This window comes from Anabrus simplex, chromosome 1 (genome assembly GCF_040414725.1).
Source record: "Anabrus simplex isolate iqAnaSimp1 chromosome 1, ASM4041472v1, whole genome shotgun sequence".
NCBI lineage: Eukaryota > Metazoa > Arthropoda > Insecta > Orthoptera > Tettigoniidae > Anabrus > Anabrus simplex.
The window spans coordinates 561,239,055-561,258,717 of record NC_090265.1 but is presented as its reverse complement, the minus strand read 5'-3'; the positions used below and the strand labels follow the sequence as shown (position 1 = coordinate 561,258,717).

General features: G+C 39.3%; 1 protein-coding gene across 2 annotated transcripts in view; it reads left to right on the top strand.

Moving 5' to 3' along the window:
• Tsf3 (Transferrin 3) overlaps positions 1-19,663 on the top strand; it is a 195,186-nt gene that overhangs the window by 131,385 nt on the left and 44,138 nt on the right. For both annotated transcript variants that reach the window (XM_067144871.2, XM_067144870.2), the window contains exons 9-10: positions 5,698-5,938; positions 13,578-13,729. In XM_067144871.2, the coding sequence (XP_067000972.2) occupies positions 5,698-5,938; positions 13,578-13,729 (393 nt within the window). The remainder of the gene's footprint in view (positions 1-5,697; positions 5,939-13,577; positions 13,730-19,663) is intronic.

Here is a 19,663-nt window from a genome sequence, read left to right as displayed (position 1 = left end):
AAGCAAAATATACAACACACCAACAAAATACAAGAAAATCAATAGTAATAACTCAAACACCAAAAGAAGTAACACAAGAATACACAATAAACCAACCGAAAAATAACAAGAGAGGGAAAATTAAATTTGGAAAAGCAAAATAATCAGTTACCGGTCAAACATTGTAAAAGTCATTTAAATATCACCAAAATGGTGCACAAATGGCGTAATAGAAAGAGAACGCAAAACCAAAAATCTCGCCACTAACTCCACATAAATAATTAATTTCCATATAATACAACAAATTACATGACTTAACAAAAGTTGTAGTACTTACAAGAGGGGTAAGAAATCCAATAGCAACTTACCCGTACTGACCCATACACTGGTAAATCACTGACAAAATAAACAGTAGTAACTACTAGATTTACATTATAAATAGTTTTGAAATATAGATAAATATATGGAGTAATCCCTAAACAGGATTCCTAAATCGGAAATATCTGATCGCGACAGAACCTTCCTCCATCTTAGCAGACGATGGTAGACACATAGCTAGATAATGTCCGCACTCAGGTCAGTCTAATGGCAGACAGCCACTTTCAGAAAGTGACTGTACTGGCGATAGTATCGGGTGAATTACATGCGCTTTAGCGGTAGAGTCCGTACACAAGACTAGTAAGTTTATTCACTGACTGATAGCGTCAGAGTCCACAACAGCCACACACAGCAGATACGTGCCACAAAGATAGAATCTTTCACAATAAACACACGACGAAGATATCCTGATATAGACTCAATTTTAAAATGAGCAGAAGAAAATGTAGACAATGTTCAATTCATTTCAGAATTTAAAGATAGATATGCCGTCCAGACACATAATTTAGAATACAAAGTTTATACAGGAGATATTTTTTCCTGATAATTATCTATATCACTTAATAATGTTACACAGTGGTGTCGCCACCGGCGTGCTAGCCGGCCAGTGTCTTGGGAAGATGCGGTATCCAACTGATGAGCCCATGCCGCACTGGGGTGAAACACTGGTCATTTTTGACCAGTGAGTTTCCTGAACTTTATTGCTTTGACCTTTTCAATTTTGATTAAATCTCTGATTGTAAGATTTTTTTATGTGATATGAATTCTGTAAGATAATGAATAATGACATGCTGATAGAGAGATTGGTTATTCTTTTTATGTTGTTACATGGCTCTGATAACTGCTGCTGACCTCTCTTGTATACGAGTACTGAAATATGTTGCAGTTGTGTGTGAAGTTATTCCTAAGTATTTATATATCTTTACAATTTCTAGTGGGTTACCTAGTAGTAATTTATCTCCAGCTGGAGTTTACCCTCCTGTCTTGAAGTCATCTGCACGGTGTTCTCCTGGTTGACCATGAGGTAATTTTCCCTAGCCCATTTTTCGAGTTTGTTGATTGCTACTTGTACTTCCTTCTTGCTTTTAGGGCTGATCACCATGTCTGCATATAAGATTTTAGTTGCCTTCGACTCGGCTGATTTTATTTTCGTGATGTCTGCTATGTAGATATTAAACATTGCAGGACTGATTGGGTCTCCCTGTAGCACACCATTTTTTTGAGTAAATGGCATGTGGCCTCCGAAGAGGCCTGGTGCTATCTTTCTAGTTGACGCCGTTCAGGTGACCTGTGTGTCTATGAGGATGGGGTCCTACGTATAATGAAATCTAATGATGAAGACGGCACACACACCCAGCCTCCGAGCCATTGGAATTAACCAATGAAGGTTAAAATCCTCAACCCGGCTGGGAATCGAATCCGGGACCCCTTGGACCAAAGGCCATCACAGTAATCATTTAGCCAGGGTTTTTTTTTTTTTTTCCCCTTGAGATTTCAACATTGTTATTTATTGGGACGTGATTACACACCAGAACTTTCTCTAGTATTCTTGTTACAGGGTGGTCATTTCCAGTCATTCCTTTCAATTTCCTGTTTACCAGGTTTCTTGAAATCTACAAAGACCACGTAGTACTTTTGTTTGGGATGTGTTATCACTTCCCCTATTTGCTCCAGTAGGTATGAAACAACTTCTTCCTTTCCTGAAGCTGAGCTGGCATTCTGATATACAGGGTTTCCATAAAAGAACTCTGGGGTTTTGAGGCAAAATATCGTAATGAAGTACAAAACTTATATTAATGTTTAATACATGGTTGGAAAGGTTTATATTAATGTTTAATACATGGTTGGAAAGGTTGCATTTTCAATTTTTTTTAACAATTTAATTTTTTGCGCCCCTTTGGTGGCACGGCACACAACGTAATGGTATTCCACCTCTTCCCATGTCCTGGCCAGCATGTCTGGGGGGACGGTTGCCACACAATTGATTATTTGTTCCCTGAGATGGCCAACATCACAAATTTTCTCAGCAAACACAAGATTCTTGATATGCCCCCAGAAGAAAAAGTCCAACGGGGTCATATCAGGGCTCCTTGAAGGCCATGGAATAGGTTCTTCCCTTCCAATCCATCTGTTGCCGAGTAGAGCGTCAAGTGCCTCACGCACACACAAACTGAAGTGTGGTGGTGCCCCATCTTGTTGGAAGTAGACTAAACCCTTCTCCGCCTCAATGTCGTCTAACTGAGGAAAAACATATTCCTCTAACATGCCACAATAGACATCACCATTGATATTTCTTTCAACAAAAATGAAGGGACCTATTACTCTATCATGCATAAGACCACACCAAACATTCACTTTTGGCGTGTCACGTTCATATTCTACGAACTCATGGGGCGGCTCTGATCCCCAAATTCTGCAATTATGTCTGTTTACAGACCCGTTCACATGAAAAGTCGCTTCATCACTAAAAATAACATTTTAAAAAAAATCGTTATTTTAATCGATTTCGTTTAGCATAGAAACAGAAAATTCAAATCTCTTAATCTTGTCTGTCGGTTTAATGTGGTGTAACAGTTGAAGTTTGTAAGCAGTTAAACGAAGTCTTTTATGAACTACCTTATGAACTGTTGATCTTGGTAACCCCAACTCCAGACTGCGTCTTGTCAATGATTTCCTAGGGCTTCGAAGGCATGAAGCTCGGATTCTGTCCACATTCTCTTGTGACACACGCGGCCTACCCGGTGACTTTTGTTTGAAAGCACTTAACCATTGGCGAATGGTTTTAACTGTAGGCGGGTCAACACCATAATTACGTCGAAAGTTTCTTTGTACCGTAACAACAGAATAAGTTTCTATTAGCCAAGTAACACATTGAGCCTTTTGTTGCGGCGTCGCCATAGCACGGCAATCCAGACAGCACTGACTGCCGCTACGTTGTTTCAAGGTCAACGTTCCGCAGCGCTGCCAACTGTTGATGAAAACATTCCCAATTGGTATGAGTAAAATTTGATGAGCTACTCATTTCAGAGAAATCGACTACATTTTGCTATCTGCTACAGTTATTAAGAAATGAGTTTTTAAAACCTCGGAGTTCTTTTATGGAAACCCTATATATATATATTGGTCAGTCATTGCTAGAAGGCTCTTCTTCAGGATTTTTGTAAGCAATTTAAATGTAGTATTTTCCAATACTAGTGTGACAGGCTTCAGCAGCCAGCACAATTCCTATCCTCACCGCTAGATTGGGGCTTCATTCATTCCATTCCTGAACCGGTTGAATGACTGGAAACAGGCTGTGGATTTTCATTTCATTTTCCAATACTATGCCTCTGAATGAGTCTGGATTATACAGGATCTTCATAGTTACTGTGTTACAACTTTCAGGTATCTCCCCTACTTCGACACTTATTCATTAAATCCACACAGAGATCTTGCATCATATCTATTGATTCCATTGTGATCTGCGTAGATATTATCTGATCCTACAGCTTTCCTATTTTCCCTATGTTTTATTGCTATCTCTACCTGTTTTGTTGGTCATGCGTATGTTTATAGTTCGTTGTGAAGATGTATTGAGCTTCGTCTCTCTGCTGTTTAATTAAAATACTTCTGAAATGTGCCTCCCATTTTTCCACTGGTATTTCTCCTGTAGTGAGTGTGGTTTTCTTCTTAAGTGCTGGTAGGGGATCAGCCTTAGCTTCTTCCACCAGCTTCTTTCCCTCCTTCTCTACGGGGTCTATCTTTTCCTCCTGAATAGTTATTCTCTGCATAGTAAGTTAGGCCTTCTTGCTGTTTGTGTTTTGGCTTTATCTAGAGCCCACGGTATTTTTTTTTTTTTTCTCTCTCCATGTACTGGAACATTTCCTGTCGAACCATATCTGTGCATACCATCTCCTCCTTGGTTTGGTGGTTGTGCGAATTCATTTTATTGACATGTGCATGGCTTCATCGAAGTTTCCATTTTCTACCAGTTCTCTTGCCTTTTCAATTTCTCTGGTGGCTTGTTTAAATATGTCTTCATCCAGCTTCCTGGAGAGTCGGTTTTCCGATTCTCTAAGATATATGCTTTTAACATTGTATCTTTTAAGAATTAGACTAAGATAAAGTGTTAAATAACAACCCTTGATTCAACCTGGTACGTATTTGGAGATAAATTCCAACTGCATTTTGCAGGTTGGTGAAATAATAAAGGATAATTCCTTTGTCAAGTCACACCTATCATAATAATAGCCTGTACTCATGACGGTACAACAAAGCCTTCCTCAGTAAGAGTGGAAGGTGAAGTGCCACTCTTTCCCACGAGTTGCAGATTAGTGTACTCGACCTTCAAACAGACTTCCTCTGCCATCTGTCTACTAAAATAATTTCTTGGAACTAGTGAATTTCCTACGCTTTCTAGATACAACTGACATGCACAGAATGCTAAAATAAAGTGTTTTTGTATACGTTTTCTTAGACAGAACAGACAGCTGACTGAATATAAACACATTGCAGCAACATGGCTGCACATAACCAGTTGAGTGAAGAGGATATTTGTTACAAATTAGATTAATATGTTGACGAATGTAATGGTAGTGAGTTTGAAGTTGTAGGTATGATAATAAAAAAGGCGTGGGAAGCAGTTGTGACAAAAGATGAACCTAAGGGAAATCGAAATATGGTATACTGCACAGGACGGGAAATGCTCATTCAAGTACAGTCTCCCTTTAAAATATTAGGCCTACTTGGACAAAAAATAATTATTAGTTTTAATCCTCCAGTTAATTCTGTTTCAGACTATATAATTAAATAATATTCCAACTAATCTCAATTTATCTTCCAATCCCATTCAGTTAAAAATAGTTTACAATTTGTATGTCAGAGTGGCAGTAAGATTTGGTATCTAAATATCTTCAACTGGCAGATCTCAATAATGAAATAAATTAAGAAATTCAGGGTGAAGTCCTGTGTTCTCTGCATTACCAAGAAAATAAGAGCCCCATCAGGTCGAGCAATTCAGACTGACTTTGAGAACAAGCAATTTAACATTAACTCGCACCATGTTGGATGTTTCTTGATATAATTAGGTGTAATTAGGTGATCTCATTGTTTCATTTTAGAATAAGCATGGTGTATTTTCGTATGTTACAAAATTTGAAACCGATCTCGTAAGTGGTCTTTACAGAATAAATTATTTATACCTGAAAAGCAAATTATTACTCTAGGTTTTGCTAGATAGTGAGTGAAAGATAGTCCTCTGGAGGCGGATAAGGGGAGATTGATGATGATGATGGTGAATGATTTTTCCAACTTTATCATGAACTGCATGTAGTAATAGTGTAAAATGTTTGCATTTTTCAGCCCCTGGGTTTCGGAGTGCCAACTCCATGCACCGCTGTGGCAATGTGTTGCGAATGTGCACACACACCAGTGCAGAGCATACTAAATGCAATTGGCTAAAGAGGGCAGCTCAGGTGTATGGTGTGGAGCCTGTCTTGTCCTGTATCCTGTTGCACAGCATGGAGAATTGTCTGATGGCTGTGCACAACAATTTGGCTGACGTAGTGGTAGTAACCCCCGAGTGGATGACCATAGCACAAAGGTATGTACGTTCTCACTGGGAGAGACCGAATGACATATCCTATTTGAAAAATAAGATATGGATTTGCAGTTTGCATTAATTAGAACTTCTTTTATTGCAAGTGTAGTAAACTACAGGAGTCGATAAAGAATGAATGAGGTTTTTAAACACCTCTTCCTTTGATTAATCAAAATGAACACAAAACTATTTTTCTACATAGTCTCCCCTAAAATATACACATTTGGTTCCTTCACACTGGCAGTTTCTTGATTCCTTCCTCATGAGAATTTTTTGGATGGGTACATAACCAATTACACACAAAATCTTGTACCTCTTCATTGTTGTAAAATTTTTCTTCCCCTAAGATGTCTCTTTACAGGGGCCAAACGTCACTTGATGTCTTCTGGCCTCCAGAGAGGTCTGGTCCAGGCTGCTCTCTACTCTGTGTGTGTGTGTGTGTGTGTGTGTGTGTGTGTGTGTGTGTGTGTGTGTGTGTGTGTGTGTGTGTGTGTGTGTGTGTGTGCAGGGGGTTGGCACATAGCCTACTTCTGCATGGATTAAAAGAAGGATGATCAGAGCTGTTCCGTGCATTTCTTCTTCTCTTTTGTTAAGAAGGAAGCCATTCCTTTCCAGTTTCACTCGGTTAAATAACTTTAAGTTTTTCCAGTGTGTTGAAGCATAAAATACCTGAGAACACTGTAACATACCTGTTAAAAAAACACACATTAGTAACAGAATGACACATTTCGTTCTACAAGAACATCATCAGATTTTAGCAGATCACTTTTAACCTTGTGTGTATATGTACAATATTGTTTGTATTGCCTGTTTGTCAATGATTTTGAATGGGTGTTATTATGAACAAGTGTGACAAATTATATGAATGCTGGAAGTCCTTAACATAAAATAAAGGAGGCAATAGAAATATATATAGCAAAAAATTCAACCAAATCAACGTCACCGATCACACATTAATTCATTCAAATTTTAGTACAAGAAAATTCACACGGTTTTTCTTTAGCTCTTAATTAATCCTACTGGAGGTTACACTGCTGTGAAGTAAGTCTTAAATGAATGTGGGTTACTTTAAACATATATACACTAAATTCTATGCATTTAGACAGTGGTCCACTGCTTACAACCATTTTATAGGCTTCCATTTTATCACTACAGATAGTCAAACTGTTCTCTTCTTTTTTTTGTTTTTGTCTTATGTTTAAGAAGGAAGCCATACTTTTCAGTGTTGACTCAGTTAAAAATGACTTAAAAGATTTTAAGCTTTTCAATCTGTCAAACACACAAGTTCAATATAAATATTGCACTAGGCTATAACATAACTTTAAAAAACCATGTTATTGTTTAATAGTGTATTTTTATTCCTTGTTCAATAATGCTTTTTTTTTTTTTTTTTGTACAGGTATGTTATACACTCAACTCTCGATTAACTGAGATAATGTAGGGTTAAGGCTTCCCGGATAAGTAAGATCGTGGATAACCCACAAAAAATAAAAAATAGAACAGGCTTCCTGAAAGTACAGTTAAAACAAAATTAAATGATACTACTGGAGTCCCTTGAACTTGCTGCTGTGGAAACCACTCCAACATGCATTGGTCAAGCTCCTCAAATATAGATTTCTTCATAGATTTTCGGTTTGCCATACCACTGTTTGCATCGGATGAACAAGCAAATGATAGAAATTTGTCTTTGTTGCATAAAATATCCCGCACAGTAGAATCACCAACGTTATATTGGACACACACCTGTTTAACAGTAGAACCTAGTTCTATATTTTGTACAATATCCAACTTCTGTTGAATCATCGAAATGACACGTTTCAGGTTGGTTGTCATTATTTGCTAATTGAACTGAACTGCACTGAACAAAAACAAGACAATGACTGAGAGTGGGGTGGTGTGGGGTAGAGCAAGTGCTCGCGGCCGGTGACACACCAACTACAAATAGCTTCTAGGTCTCGCCATCCCTGTTGTTATTACAACTCGGCAATATTATCCCGACCCTTCGTGGTTCTGTATTACTTTAACTCCTAACACTCGTGCATTTTTAGTGTTTTTGATATTGCGGTTAAGCCGCAGTGCGGTTGATCCGATTATGGTAAATCGAGAGTTGAGTATAGTGTAATATTTATATTTGATAGACTGAAAAGCTTTTAAGTTACATTTAAGCTGTTCTCTAGTTCATTGCTGCACATTAATTTCCTCCAAATATCATTATCATGCATACTCACGGACACAAATGAACTATAGCCACGTAGCACTTCTCTGTTTCAGCTGAACAGAGTAGTCCCCTCCTCTGCCGTCTCCTACCTCCCCTAAACAAATGTTTTCTTTAACATGCCACAATTGAGTCTGAAAATGAAAATCTACTACCTGTTTTCCAGTCATTGACCGGGTCAGGGATGTAATGAATAGGGCCCGGACTTTTTTAAAAATGCATATGCGCATATGCAAATGCATATTTTGAACATTAGTGCATATTTTTTTTTTTTTTTGCTATTGGCTTTACGTCGCACCGACACAGATAGGTCTTACGGCGACGATGGGACAGGAAAGAGCTAGGACTGGGAAGGAAGCGGCCGTGGCCTTAATTAAGGTACAGCCCCAGCATTTGCCTGGTGTGAAAATGGGAAACCACGGAAAACCATCTTCAGGGCTACCGACAGTGGGGTTCGAACCCACTATCTCCCGAATACTGGATACTGACCGCACTTAAGCGACTGTAGCTATCGAGCTCGGTAGTGCATATTTTGAACCTTAGTGCATGTACAGACATGTTTTTCTCTTATGTGCGATCGATTATTTAAGATCTCTGAACAAAATGGAAAATTTAATGAGCTCTGTACGTTGCACATCACTTGGCAACATGAAAAACCTTCCCTGATCAAGGAAAGTGCTTTCAGTGTCGCAATACAAGTAGGTAGATGGATAATGACGGTTTTCACAACAGCAATTTCCTTCTTTTTGACATTTCTTTCTCCTTTTCCACGTCACACTCTTGTCGAGTAAACTGTAATCTGTAAACTTGTTCTTCGTCTATTGCAGTGTTTTACCAGATTAAACTGTAAAAATGCCTAAAGTCTTTGCCAGAAGAATGTTCCAAGCAGTCAGTGCCAGTGTGCAAGTATTGCCCAGTAATGTCCATCGACGTAGAACGGTCAGTTTCAGCGTATACATTACTTCTGTCCGACAACAGTAAGTCATCGACTCCTGACAACATTGAAAAATTGTTGAAACCTACTGCCATGCATCATTTTTCTAAGGAATAAAACTTGTTTATCAATTTGACACTGAGTTAAAATTAAATGATGCATTTGATAATTGTATTTTATTTTTACTGCATATGTACGTGCATATTTTCGGAGCTTTTAGTGCATATGAATCCGTGCCCTAGTAATGAATGAAACAAATAGGCTGTTATTACAATGGGGTCGTCACTCCCAAGGTGATTTATTAATGAGTGATAAATGCTATGAAATGATAATGCCGAGTGTTGCTGGAATGAAAGATGACAGGGAAAACCGGAGTACACAGAGAAAAACCTGTCCCCACCTCCGCTTTGTCCAGCACAAATCTCACATGGAGTGACCGGAATTTGAACCACGGTATCCAGCGGTGAGAGGCCGACGCGCTGCCATCTGAGCCACGGAGGCTCTCCACAATTGAGTCTAGTGACCTGAAATCAGTTAAGGCTCAGACGCTGGAGATAAGATGTAGAACCCAAGCTGGTTTTAAGTATAGAAAACCCAAATTTACTAAAGTATAAATAACAGACTTCAACACACTCTTTATTTGTCACACTTCTTCATAAAATCACCCATTTACAATCATCAACAAGTTTATACAATGTAAACAATATTGTACTTACTCTGAACATCCGATCCATTACCACACCACAGTCCCCATAATGCATGAAGGTTAGTAAGTGAAGGGTCCAGAGTGCGCAAATCCTTCTTGACAGCATACGAGGTGCGCTGAACAGGATTGATGTCATTTGACCTTGGGGTGCCTGGCAAGCATCTTGATGCACGTGGAGAGTACACTGAACCAATTGGCCACAATTCAGGAGGGATGGGGTGGTAGCTTGTCTTCCTGCAGGTTCAGGGCTCCTGCAGGATGCTGGAAGCGAACAAATAGATGGACATGATCGCATAGCAGGTTTTGGTGTTATTCTCCAGTGAAGGATGATGGCAGATGTATTAGGGGCTCAATTTCATCCCAAGTAAACAGTCCCCATTAGAGAATATATCACCACTGGCCTGAACTCGAGCTGTTGGTAAGGGAGATATGCTTAGTGACTCATTCATAGCCTGCCATAGGCATTTTGGTAAGAGGGGGAATTTTTTTTTGTAGTGTGTATTTTTATTCCTTGTTTAATAGTGTATTATTTTTTTTACAAATATGTTATAGTGTAATATTTATATTGAGCTTGTGTGTTCGACAGACAGAAAGGCTTTTAAGTTACATTTAACCGCTATCGGCATGCACAAACTGGTACATCAACTTCTGTCTCTAGGCAACCTTTTACCATGCTGAAAGTCCAATGGCGTTGTTCCTTTCCCCATATTGATCTTTCTATCTTATGACATGCAGTGAACAGAGATACCCTAGTGGGATGGCAGCTTTTGTACCCCTTTGCAAGGTATGGTGTTGTATGGTGTGGCTGCTCACACTTTGTTACTGTCCAGCATAGAATTTGTGAGTGATCTGCTACACTATGACCTGTTCACCAGCTCTTATCATCTGAGTTAGCTAAGAGCAACTCCCTGTCTTTAATACGTTGTTATCCATGGCAGTTCACCCTAGTGCCAGAAGTTCTTCCTGAATCCATATACTCGTGATTTACTCGACAAGAGTGTGACGTGGAAAACCCATTGCCTGAAAAAATTAAAAAGTATAGAATTTCCAATACTTCTGGTACAAAAAATCTGGCTGCAATCAAATGCACAGATCTCATGTATTACACATTCTGTGTTCAGTTGTTACTCATAAAGCCAGTACAAGGTCTAACATCATCACAGTAAAGTGCCATGCCTAACTTCTACATTCACCAGGCTGACCACAGCATTAGTTTTCCAAAACATCAGCTATCTCTAATTTAATTGTTCATTTAAATATATACACATGGTTAAGTACAGGAGATGATATAAGTAGAATTTTGTAAATGATATAAATTTATTAACGATGAGCTGAGTGTTTAATAGAGAAAAAAAAAAATTGTTAGCGTAAATTGTATAATATTGTATTCTAGGAAAATTTTCTTCTCTTGTTAATCTAAAATTTAGTGCTTGACAAAAATGTATTTTAGTGTACCATTTGCCACCAAGGTAGACACTCATTTGCAAATAAAGAGATTTTGATTTGATTTGAAGTGATTTGGTAGAATCTGAGAATGTTCTCATAGAATGAAGCATGTCATTCTGTTATCAATGTATTTTTTTAAGAGATATATTGTAGTGTTCTAAGTCTTATATTTTGCGTTTTGACAGACTGGAAAAGCTTCAGTTATTTCACAATGCATCTCTTCCAGTTTGACTTTCATAGCAGTGACACTGTGGAAGGAGGATGCTATAGGTCAGAATTTTGTATCTTTTGGAATGATGCCATATTTCAGACACATGCTCTTGATGAATATTGTATTTTCATGACCAGAGAGGTCTGGTCCAGGCTGCTCCAAATAAACTTTCAACATATTAGGTCGGGTTCATATGTATAGTACATATTGAAGAGATGTTCATGTACAGAACAAAAATGGCCAACCAGACACCAGTGGGATCCGAACCCACAACCTCCCGATTTTGCATTGATTGCTGGCAAGTTAAAGAACTCCTGTGGAAGAAAATTCTAGCACCTTTACATCTCTGAAAACCATAAATAAAGTTGGTGGGAGGTAAAAACAATAATATTCTTATATTCATCTCTGTATGGGAGAGTGTGAGTAAACTTGCAAGTGAATGAAGCTAGTTGGAAGTCTTCTCTGCAGTCATTGTATGTCACTGGGTGTGATGCCAGGCTTGATGGTTAATGTGTTAGCATGCTGGCCTTTGGTCCAAGGAATCCTGGGTTTAATTCCTGGTCGGTCAGGGATTTCAGTCTTGAGTGGTTTATTCCTCTGGCTTGGGTGTCGAGTGTTTGTGCCATCTTCAACATTAAACTTCATCCTAGGTGAAGTCCCTAACCTCACAGATGCGCAGATCGCCAATAGGCGTCAACTCGAAAGATGTGCACCAGGGCCTCTCCAGAGGCTGCTCACCATTATTGTACTGGCTATGATGAAACAGTTTCTTATTTGGAAGCCACTGTCATATGCTCCATTTCATGGGAAGGAAGTGTCTTTATAAAGTACTGGAAAAAATCCGAGGACATTGCCATGCTGAATTACAACTGATGGAAGTTAAAAGAACCCACATCTATGTTATTTCCAACAGCAGAGATGATAAAAGAAGTTTCCAGTCAATTTGCCAGATATAATAGATTGTGAACATAATTGCATGCTCTTCATATTTCTATATATTTGTGTGTCTTTTAGTCCTTCATTTCCTATCTAACTGTATACATTTGTCTTCTAATGCACATGTTTTAGTATGGATTATGTTCCTTTGCTTTGAAGCAAACTTTGTTGTTCGTTCGTGTTCATTTTATATTCACTTTCTTTTTTATCTCTTTTTACACCATTGCTGGGCTCCTTTCATGTTCTGTACTTCTGTTAACTTTTAATGTTTAGTTCCATAGCTCATTTTATTTATAGCACAGCTGTATCTATATTATGGTTCATTGTCTCATTGATACATTTCTTTGAAAGTAAATGCCTGATAAGGACTAGGAGATTTCCACTGAAATTGCCTTCAAAATTTTCTAAATGAAATAATTTGGGTAGTCATGAAATTTTGCACTTCATTATTAAGAAGTTACGGCATGCCTGTGAAAAATGGATTGTCCTTGTTAAGTATTTGCTCCGCAAGGCAATGCTCTTCTCCTGCCTCTTGTTCAACTTCCTGATGCACTGATTAGTGTGTTTCTCTGCCTAGGCCCTGAGTCCAACCTTCATTTCAGTAACCTTGTCCTGGTTGTTTGAAAAACAACATCCAGAAAGTGGGTTCTTCAAGTTTGGAAATGGGAAGAAGTTCACAATGCTACAGTCAATGGTTATATTGATAGGTCATGATGTCATAGCTGCACCACTATCAAGGAAAATGGTTGGTAGTAATCATTGATTTAATACCCAGTGATGCCCCCAAAAGATAATGAACATAACCTTCCCCCACGGAGAGTTCTTTGGGTAACTGGAATTTTTTCGTTGTGATGGTTTTGACATGTGAGGTTGCTCATACGAAATATTCTCTGTGATCCCATGACTTAGTCTGCATTCAGCAGGTGCAGAAATTTAATTACCAAAAGTGTCCTATTTAGTCCAATATTAGTGATTGATACACATGTGCACTGCCAATTTTTCTTTCATGTGGCACCCTATGCAGTGTTCTCATGCAGGATATTTTAACCATTAGTATGTCTTTACAATGATGAACAGCATATCCATCTTCCTCAGCGATTTCTTAGTAAAAGTGTAGATCTTTTCAACTGTCCCAACTATTTGCATCTTATTATGAAATATAAATTTATGATTTGTATTTTGATACTATTACAGGAAATATGATTTGAAATCCTTGCTCTATGAATTCAGCAGAACCCCTGCCAATATGGTCAACGTTGCTGCTGTAGTAAAATCTGACTCTCCTATCAAGTCGTTGACTGATCTGAGGGGAAAGAAAGCATGCTTCTCTCAGTTTGAAGGCATAGGTAAGTCAAATAGGCAAGATAAGTTTGTGAAAATTCTTCACTTCCAAAAACTGTTAGTGTATGAGGAACAAGGCCGGCCTCACGTTGTAGGGGCAGCATGCCTGCCTGCCTCTTACCTGGAGGCCCAGGGTTCAATTCCCAGCCAGGTCAGGGATTTTTACCTGAATCTGAGGGCTGGTTCGAGGTCCACTCAGCCTACATGATTACAGTTGAGGAGCTATCTGACAGTGAGATGGCAGCTCTGGTCTTGGAAGCCAAGAATAACAGCCGAGAGGATTCGTCGTGCTAACCACACCACACCACACCTCAAAATCTGCAGGCCTTCGGGCTGAGCAGCTGTTGCTTGGTAGATCATGGCCCTTCGGGGCTGTTGCACCTTAGTTGTTGTTGTTGTTGTTTTTTATTTTCTTTTTACGAGGAACAAGGCCTGGATATGGTCTTCAATCCCACCAGTCCAAGCCAGATTACTAGTTATTATTAGAATGAGCAGTCTTTCTGATTTATTCCTGGTAACAAGAAAGGAAGAATTATTTGCCTGGATAAGGATTCAGCACTCACGATATAGATGAGGACATAACAGGAAAACAATCATTCCAACATAAAAATCATCACCAGCAGGAGAGGAAGAATACTTCAATGGATCATTGATTAAATTATTGCTTGACGATCTTAAATGATGATTTTTGCTATTGGTTTTACATTGTACTGACTTGGACAGGTCTTACGGTGACAATGGTTTAGGATAGGGCTAGGACTTGGAGGGAATCAGTCATGGCCTTAATTAAGATAGTGTGGAAATAGAAAACTACAGAATACCATATTTAGGGCTATCAACAGTGGGATTCAAACCATTACCTCCTAAATGGTGATATCTGTAATATATCTGGACATATTTTGGATTTTTTGTTTGTGGTTAATCTCCGTAATTGCCCTATATGTGTTTCTGAAATGGCATACAGAGTGCAGGAGACAGATGGCAGAGAGTAAAGAAAATCTAACAGTAGTAAATTTGTTTTGAAAAGTGACAAGACTTCGGTTCCCTATCAAATTGTCTTTGAAGAAGCATACTTTACTTGATTCTGTTGCGTTTTCCTCCACTAGTCTTGAATTGGTTTCTAATTTGATGATCTTCACTTGAAGGGTAGAACAGTCACTACTGGTCTGCATTACGGCTGTGGCCTGGGTGGCATATTCCATATCAGTTGCTTACTTAGAAGTTGGAATATTATCAAACTTTTTCCTTAGTAAAATATTCCAGTGTCTAATTCCTCTTCCAGTGAACCAATACTTTCCCCAATTTCTCTTCTTGAATTCTAACTTTACCTTCATATTATGATTGTTCCTACTTTTAAGAAGCTTATTTGTCTGCTTATGTCATCTCTCTACTTACAGTTTTGAACATACTGTTTAGTTGAGCAGCTCATCTCCTGACTTTCAAGTCTTCCCAACTCAAATTTTCATACTTTTTTTTTTAAACACTGCTCTCTTGTCAGAAATCACCTAGAACAAATTGTGTTGCTTTCCTTTGGATCTTTTCCAGTTTTTGATTCAAGTGATCCTGATACGGGTCCCATTCGCTGGAACCATACTCTAACTGGTGTCTTACCAGTGACTTATACCCCCTCTCCTTTACATCCTTACTTCAACCCTTAAATATGCTTTTAACCATATGAACAATATGAAGATAAAGTTGGAATTCAAGAGGACAAATTGGGGCAAATATTTGTTTATAGGAAGGGAAGTTGGGAATTGGAATAACTTACCAAGGGAAATATTCAATAATTTTCCAATTTCTTTGCGATCATTTAAGAAAAGGCTAGGAAAACAACAGATAGGGAATCTGCCACCTGGGCGACTGCCCTGAATGCAGATCAGTAGTGATTGATTGATTGATTGATTGATTGATTGATTGAAGAGATGCGACTATTTTTAAATGTGAAGAATGCTATGAATATCTTCCCTTATATTAACATCTAGATTCTTGCAGCAATGCCCATGAGGTACATACACCCAATCATTACAGTAATTAAAACTGAGGGGACTTTTCCCCTTAGTGAAACTTACAACTTGACTTTTCACCCTGTTTGTCAGGACACCATTGTCTGCTATGAATCTCACAACCTCATCGAGGTCTTTTTGGAGTCGCTCATATTCCTGTAACGTACTTGTTACCCTGTACAGTATAACATCATCCACAAAAGTTGTATCTTTTATTCCAATTCTTTACTCACATCGTTTATATATATACCGAGTGGCCAAAAGTCATGGGAAGACACTGAATGTGATGTTAATGAGTTGCTCCTCCGTGAGCCCTCAAAACACCAGCAATATGGTGGGGCATTGACTCTACAAGGTGTTGGAATTGTTCTGGAGGGATCTGGACTCGCGCATCTTGCATTGCTATACACAATGGTCTTGTGTAGTTGGTGCGGGGTTCATGGAGCATACACCAGCATTGGCAGCATCCCATAAATGCTGGATTGGATTAAGATTGAGGGATCCGGAGGGCCAATCCATGGTCGTAACTTCACTGGAGTGCTCCAACTACCTGCGTGCCACTACAGAGCGGTGACATGGCACATTGTCCTGTTGAAACAGGGTATCTTCATCAGGGTACTCCAGGGCCAGAAAGGAATGCAGATGGTCTGAATGAATGACCACATAACATGCACCTGTCAGCACTCCCTGCAGTTGGACAATGGGGCCTAATTGCAACCGTGAGAATGCTGCCCAGACCAGAACTGAGCCTGGACACAACATTGTTGACACGCAAGATCCACAGCTTCATGGGGCATACGCCACACTCTCACGCACCTATCAGCTCGACACAACTGGAATCGGGATTCATCGGATCATACCACACGCTGCCACTGTCTCATAGTCCATTGCCGATGTTTGCGGCCCATGCACGTCGTCGAGCTCTGTGTCGAGGTGTCAGCAAAGGGACACGAGTTGGTTGTCAACTGGTGTAGCCTATGCAGTGCAGTTGCCTCCTTACAATCCTGGTAGAAATGGGTTCCTCACTCCTAACATTCAACTGCGTGGTGATCAGACTCTCAATAGCCCATCGAGCGCCCAGTATGGTTCTGCGGAGGCGATGTGATGTCAGTTTGTTCAGTACCTGTGGTCTTTCCGTGCGGCGGTTTACACAGGTGGTAACATTCCCTCTGCGATATTGAAGATCCACCCTTGACACTGTTGACCTCAGAAACCTGAATTCATGTGTAATCTCCGCAATGCTATGACCATTGCGCCGTGTGCCAATGATCATCCCACGTTCAAAGTCAGTTAACTCGTGTCGTGTTACCATCTTCATGACAATGGTGTCTGTGACAGACAGCTCAGCTACACTACAGCTTGCCGCAATGCTCAGGGGTCTTACACAGCACATTTTCTAATGGGGCACCCCTTCAAGTGACTTTTGGCCACTCAGTGTTTAATAAAATATAAAGGTCCAATAATACTGCCTTGTGGAACCTCTCTCTTAGATAATGCTTCACCTTCTCTTAATTCTCTGAGTTCTGTTTTCTGGAAATTTAGTCATCCATTCAATCACTCTTTTGTGTAGTCCAGTAGCCCCCCTTTTCATCAGTAGTCTCCCATGATCTACCCTATCAATAGCCCTGGATAGGTGAATAGTTATACAGTCCATTTGACCTGACATTTGAACATAAAATATCTGCTATATCTAGCTGGGATCCTACAGGTTTAGCCTCACTGAATAAGCTTTTCTAAACCTGAACTGCCTTCTGTTGTCTGCTTTACGTTTATCACATTACTAGATGAATAAGTATGAGTGGAGATTTTAAAAGTATGGAGAATCATAACATGTTGGAATTCAAGAGGACAAATTGGGCCAAATATTTGTTAATAGGAAAAGGAATTAGAGAGATGTTTGAAAAATTTGCAATTTCTTTAAAATCTTTTAAGAAAAGGCTATGTAAACTGATTGGTATCTGCCATCTGTAACACAGCCCTAAATACAGACCAATAGTGTTCAATTGATTTCTTTGTACACTGCAGCTATTATAGCAACTTTCAATTAATTTAGTATAGCTCCTTCATGCTAACAGTAATCACATAAATAATTTAGATATGGTACTATATCCAAAATCATTGTGTCTAGAATATCCCCATAAACCTTATCAATTTCAGCTGCTTTTGTAGCTTTCAATGTTTGTATCTTTAGTATTCTTTGACACAGTATTGACAGGAACATGAACAGGGACACAATATATAAATTCCATATAATGTGGAGACAAGGACAAAGATGGAAACACAAAATGATGATGATGACAATCTCCACATCTTCATCTCCTGCCAGCTTTGCATAAATTAGCTTTCTCCTAAACAGTCCAGATGAGCTCTTTTCTAATTCCCAGCTTCATCAGGAAGGCAGGCATTAACACTCATAGAGAAGCTATTTTAAAAGGCTTTCAGTGTAATATGTAGCATAAACCGAACACCAAAGAAAAGCTTGATACTGATTAATACATCGATCGCAATTGGGGAAATAAGGCAGGCTGAGTGGCTCAGACGGTTGTGACCCCAACTTTGCAGGTTCGGTCTAGTCCAGTGGTATTTGAAGGTGCTCAAATACGTCAGCCTTGTGTTGGTAGATTTACTGGCACGTAAAAGAACTCCCAAGGGACTAAATTCTGGCACCTCAGCATCTGCAAAAACCATAAAAGTAGTTAGTGGGAGATAAAGCCAAAAATATTATTATTATTATTATTATTATTATTATTATTATTATTATTATTATTATTATTATTATTGTCGTCATCAGGTCAGGTACATCCTGCTACTGTATGCGACAGTAGACAGTACTACCTGCGACTGTCTGGCTGAGGGTTGGGTGGCTGTTACCAAACCTGACAAACTAAGGGAGAAACAATGGCTGTGGGCAGAAGATTTCACCCTTAGGGGGCTTGTTGAAGCCATTATGTAGGAAATGACACATGAATTCAATTGGAAGCTGCTGCCTTGCAGATGTAGCAGGGGACTGCTAAAGGCTAAGGGAGATAACCCTGAGAGAAAATCTTCTCTAACGTTAGGCCTAGCAAGTCAGTTGGAGAGTAACTGCAATTGCTTTCAACACTTATACGAGCCTCAGATGCAAACAAAGAACTCAGACTAGACAACAGCACCCGCAGACCCACGCCAGGTATGATGGCCTACAGCCTGATGATAGGCCAAGCCTTTCGATTGTGCAACAAGCCCGGAGAAGAAAACACACTCAAATAGGAACAAGCAATGTTTGACTGGGAAATGTGAAGAGTTAATGGACAGCTTGGAAAGAAGGAAAATATCAATCCTAGGATTGAGTGAAACTAACTGGAAAGGTAAAGGGAAGAAAGAGTTGAGGAAAAATATACCCTCTACTGGAATGGTAACAACAGAGAGATGAAAAATGGAGTGGGATTGACATTGTCTAAAGAGTTAGATGGTTTTACAGAGATCCAGTACCTCAATGAGAGGATTATAAAGGTAACAGTTCACCTTGGGAAAGAGAAGCTGACACTGGTGCAAGTGTATGCCCCTCAGACGGGTTTCTCGAAGACCTAGAAGAGACAATCAGTGAAGAGAGGGCAATCATCATCGGGGACCTCAACACACAGCTCGGGATAGACAGGAATGGCTATGAGAAGGTGATGGCACCGTGTGGCAATGATCACTTACAGTAGTGTGATAATAAAGTAAAGTTAAAACGCGAATAAACAACAACAACAACAACAACAACAAGAGTACAGCTACAGCAAGCAATTCCATGGAAATAAAATATGACAAATACTACTAGTTTAACACTCTAAATCCAGCATCATCATATACAAATTCACACACAAATATTTCCAGTGCTTAACACTATGGCTTACATTACTATAGGTTGGGCTTCCTACTAGCTTAACATTACAACCCCATCATATACAAATT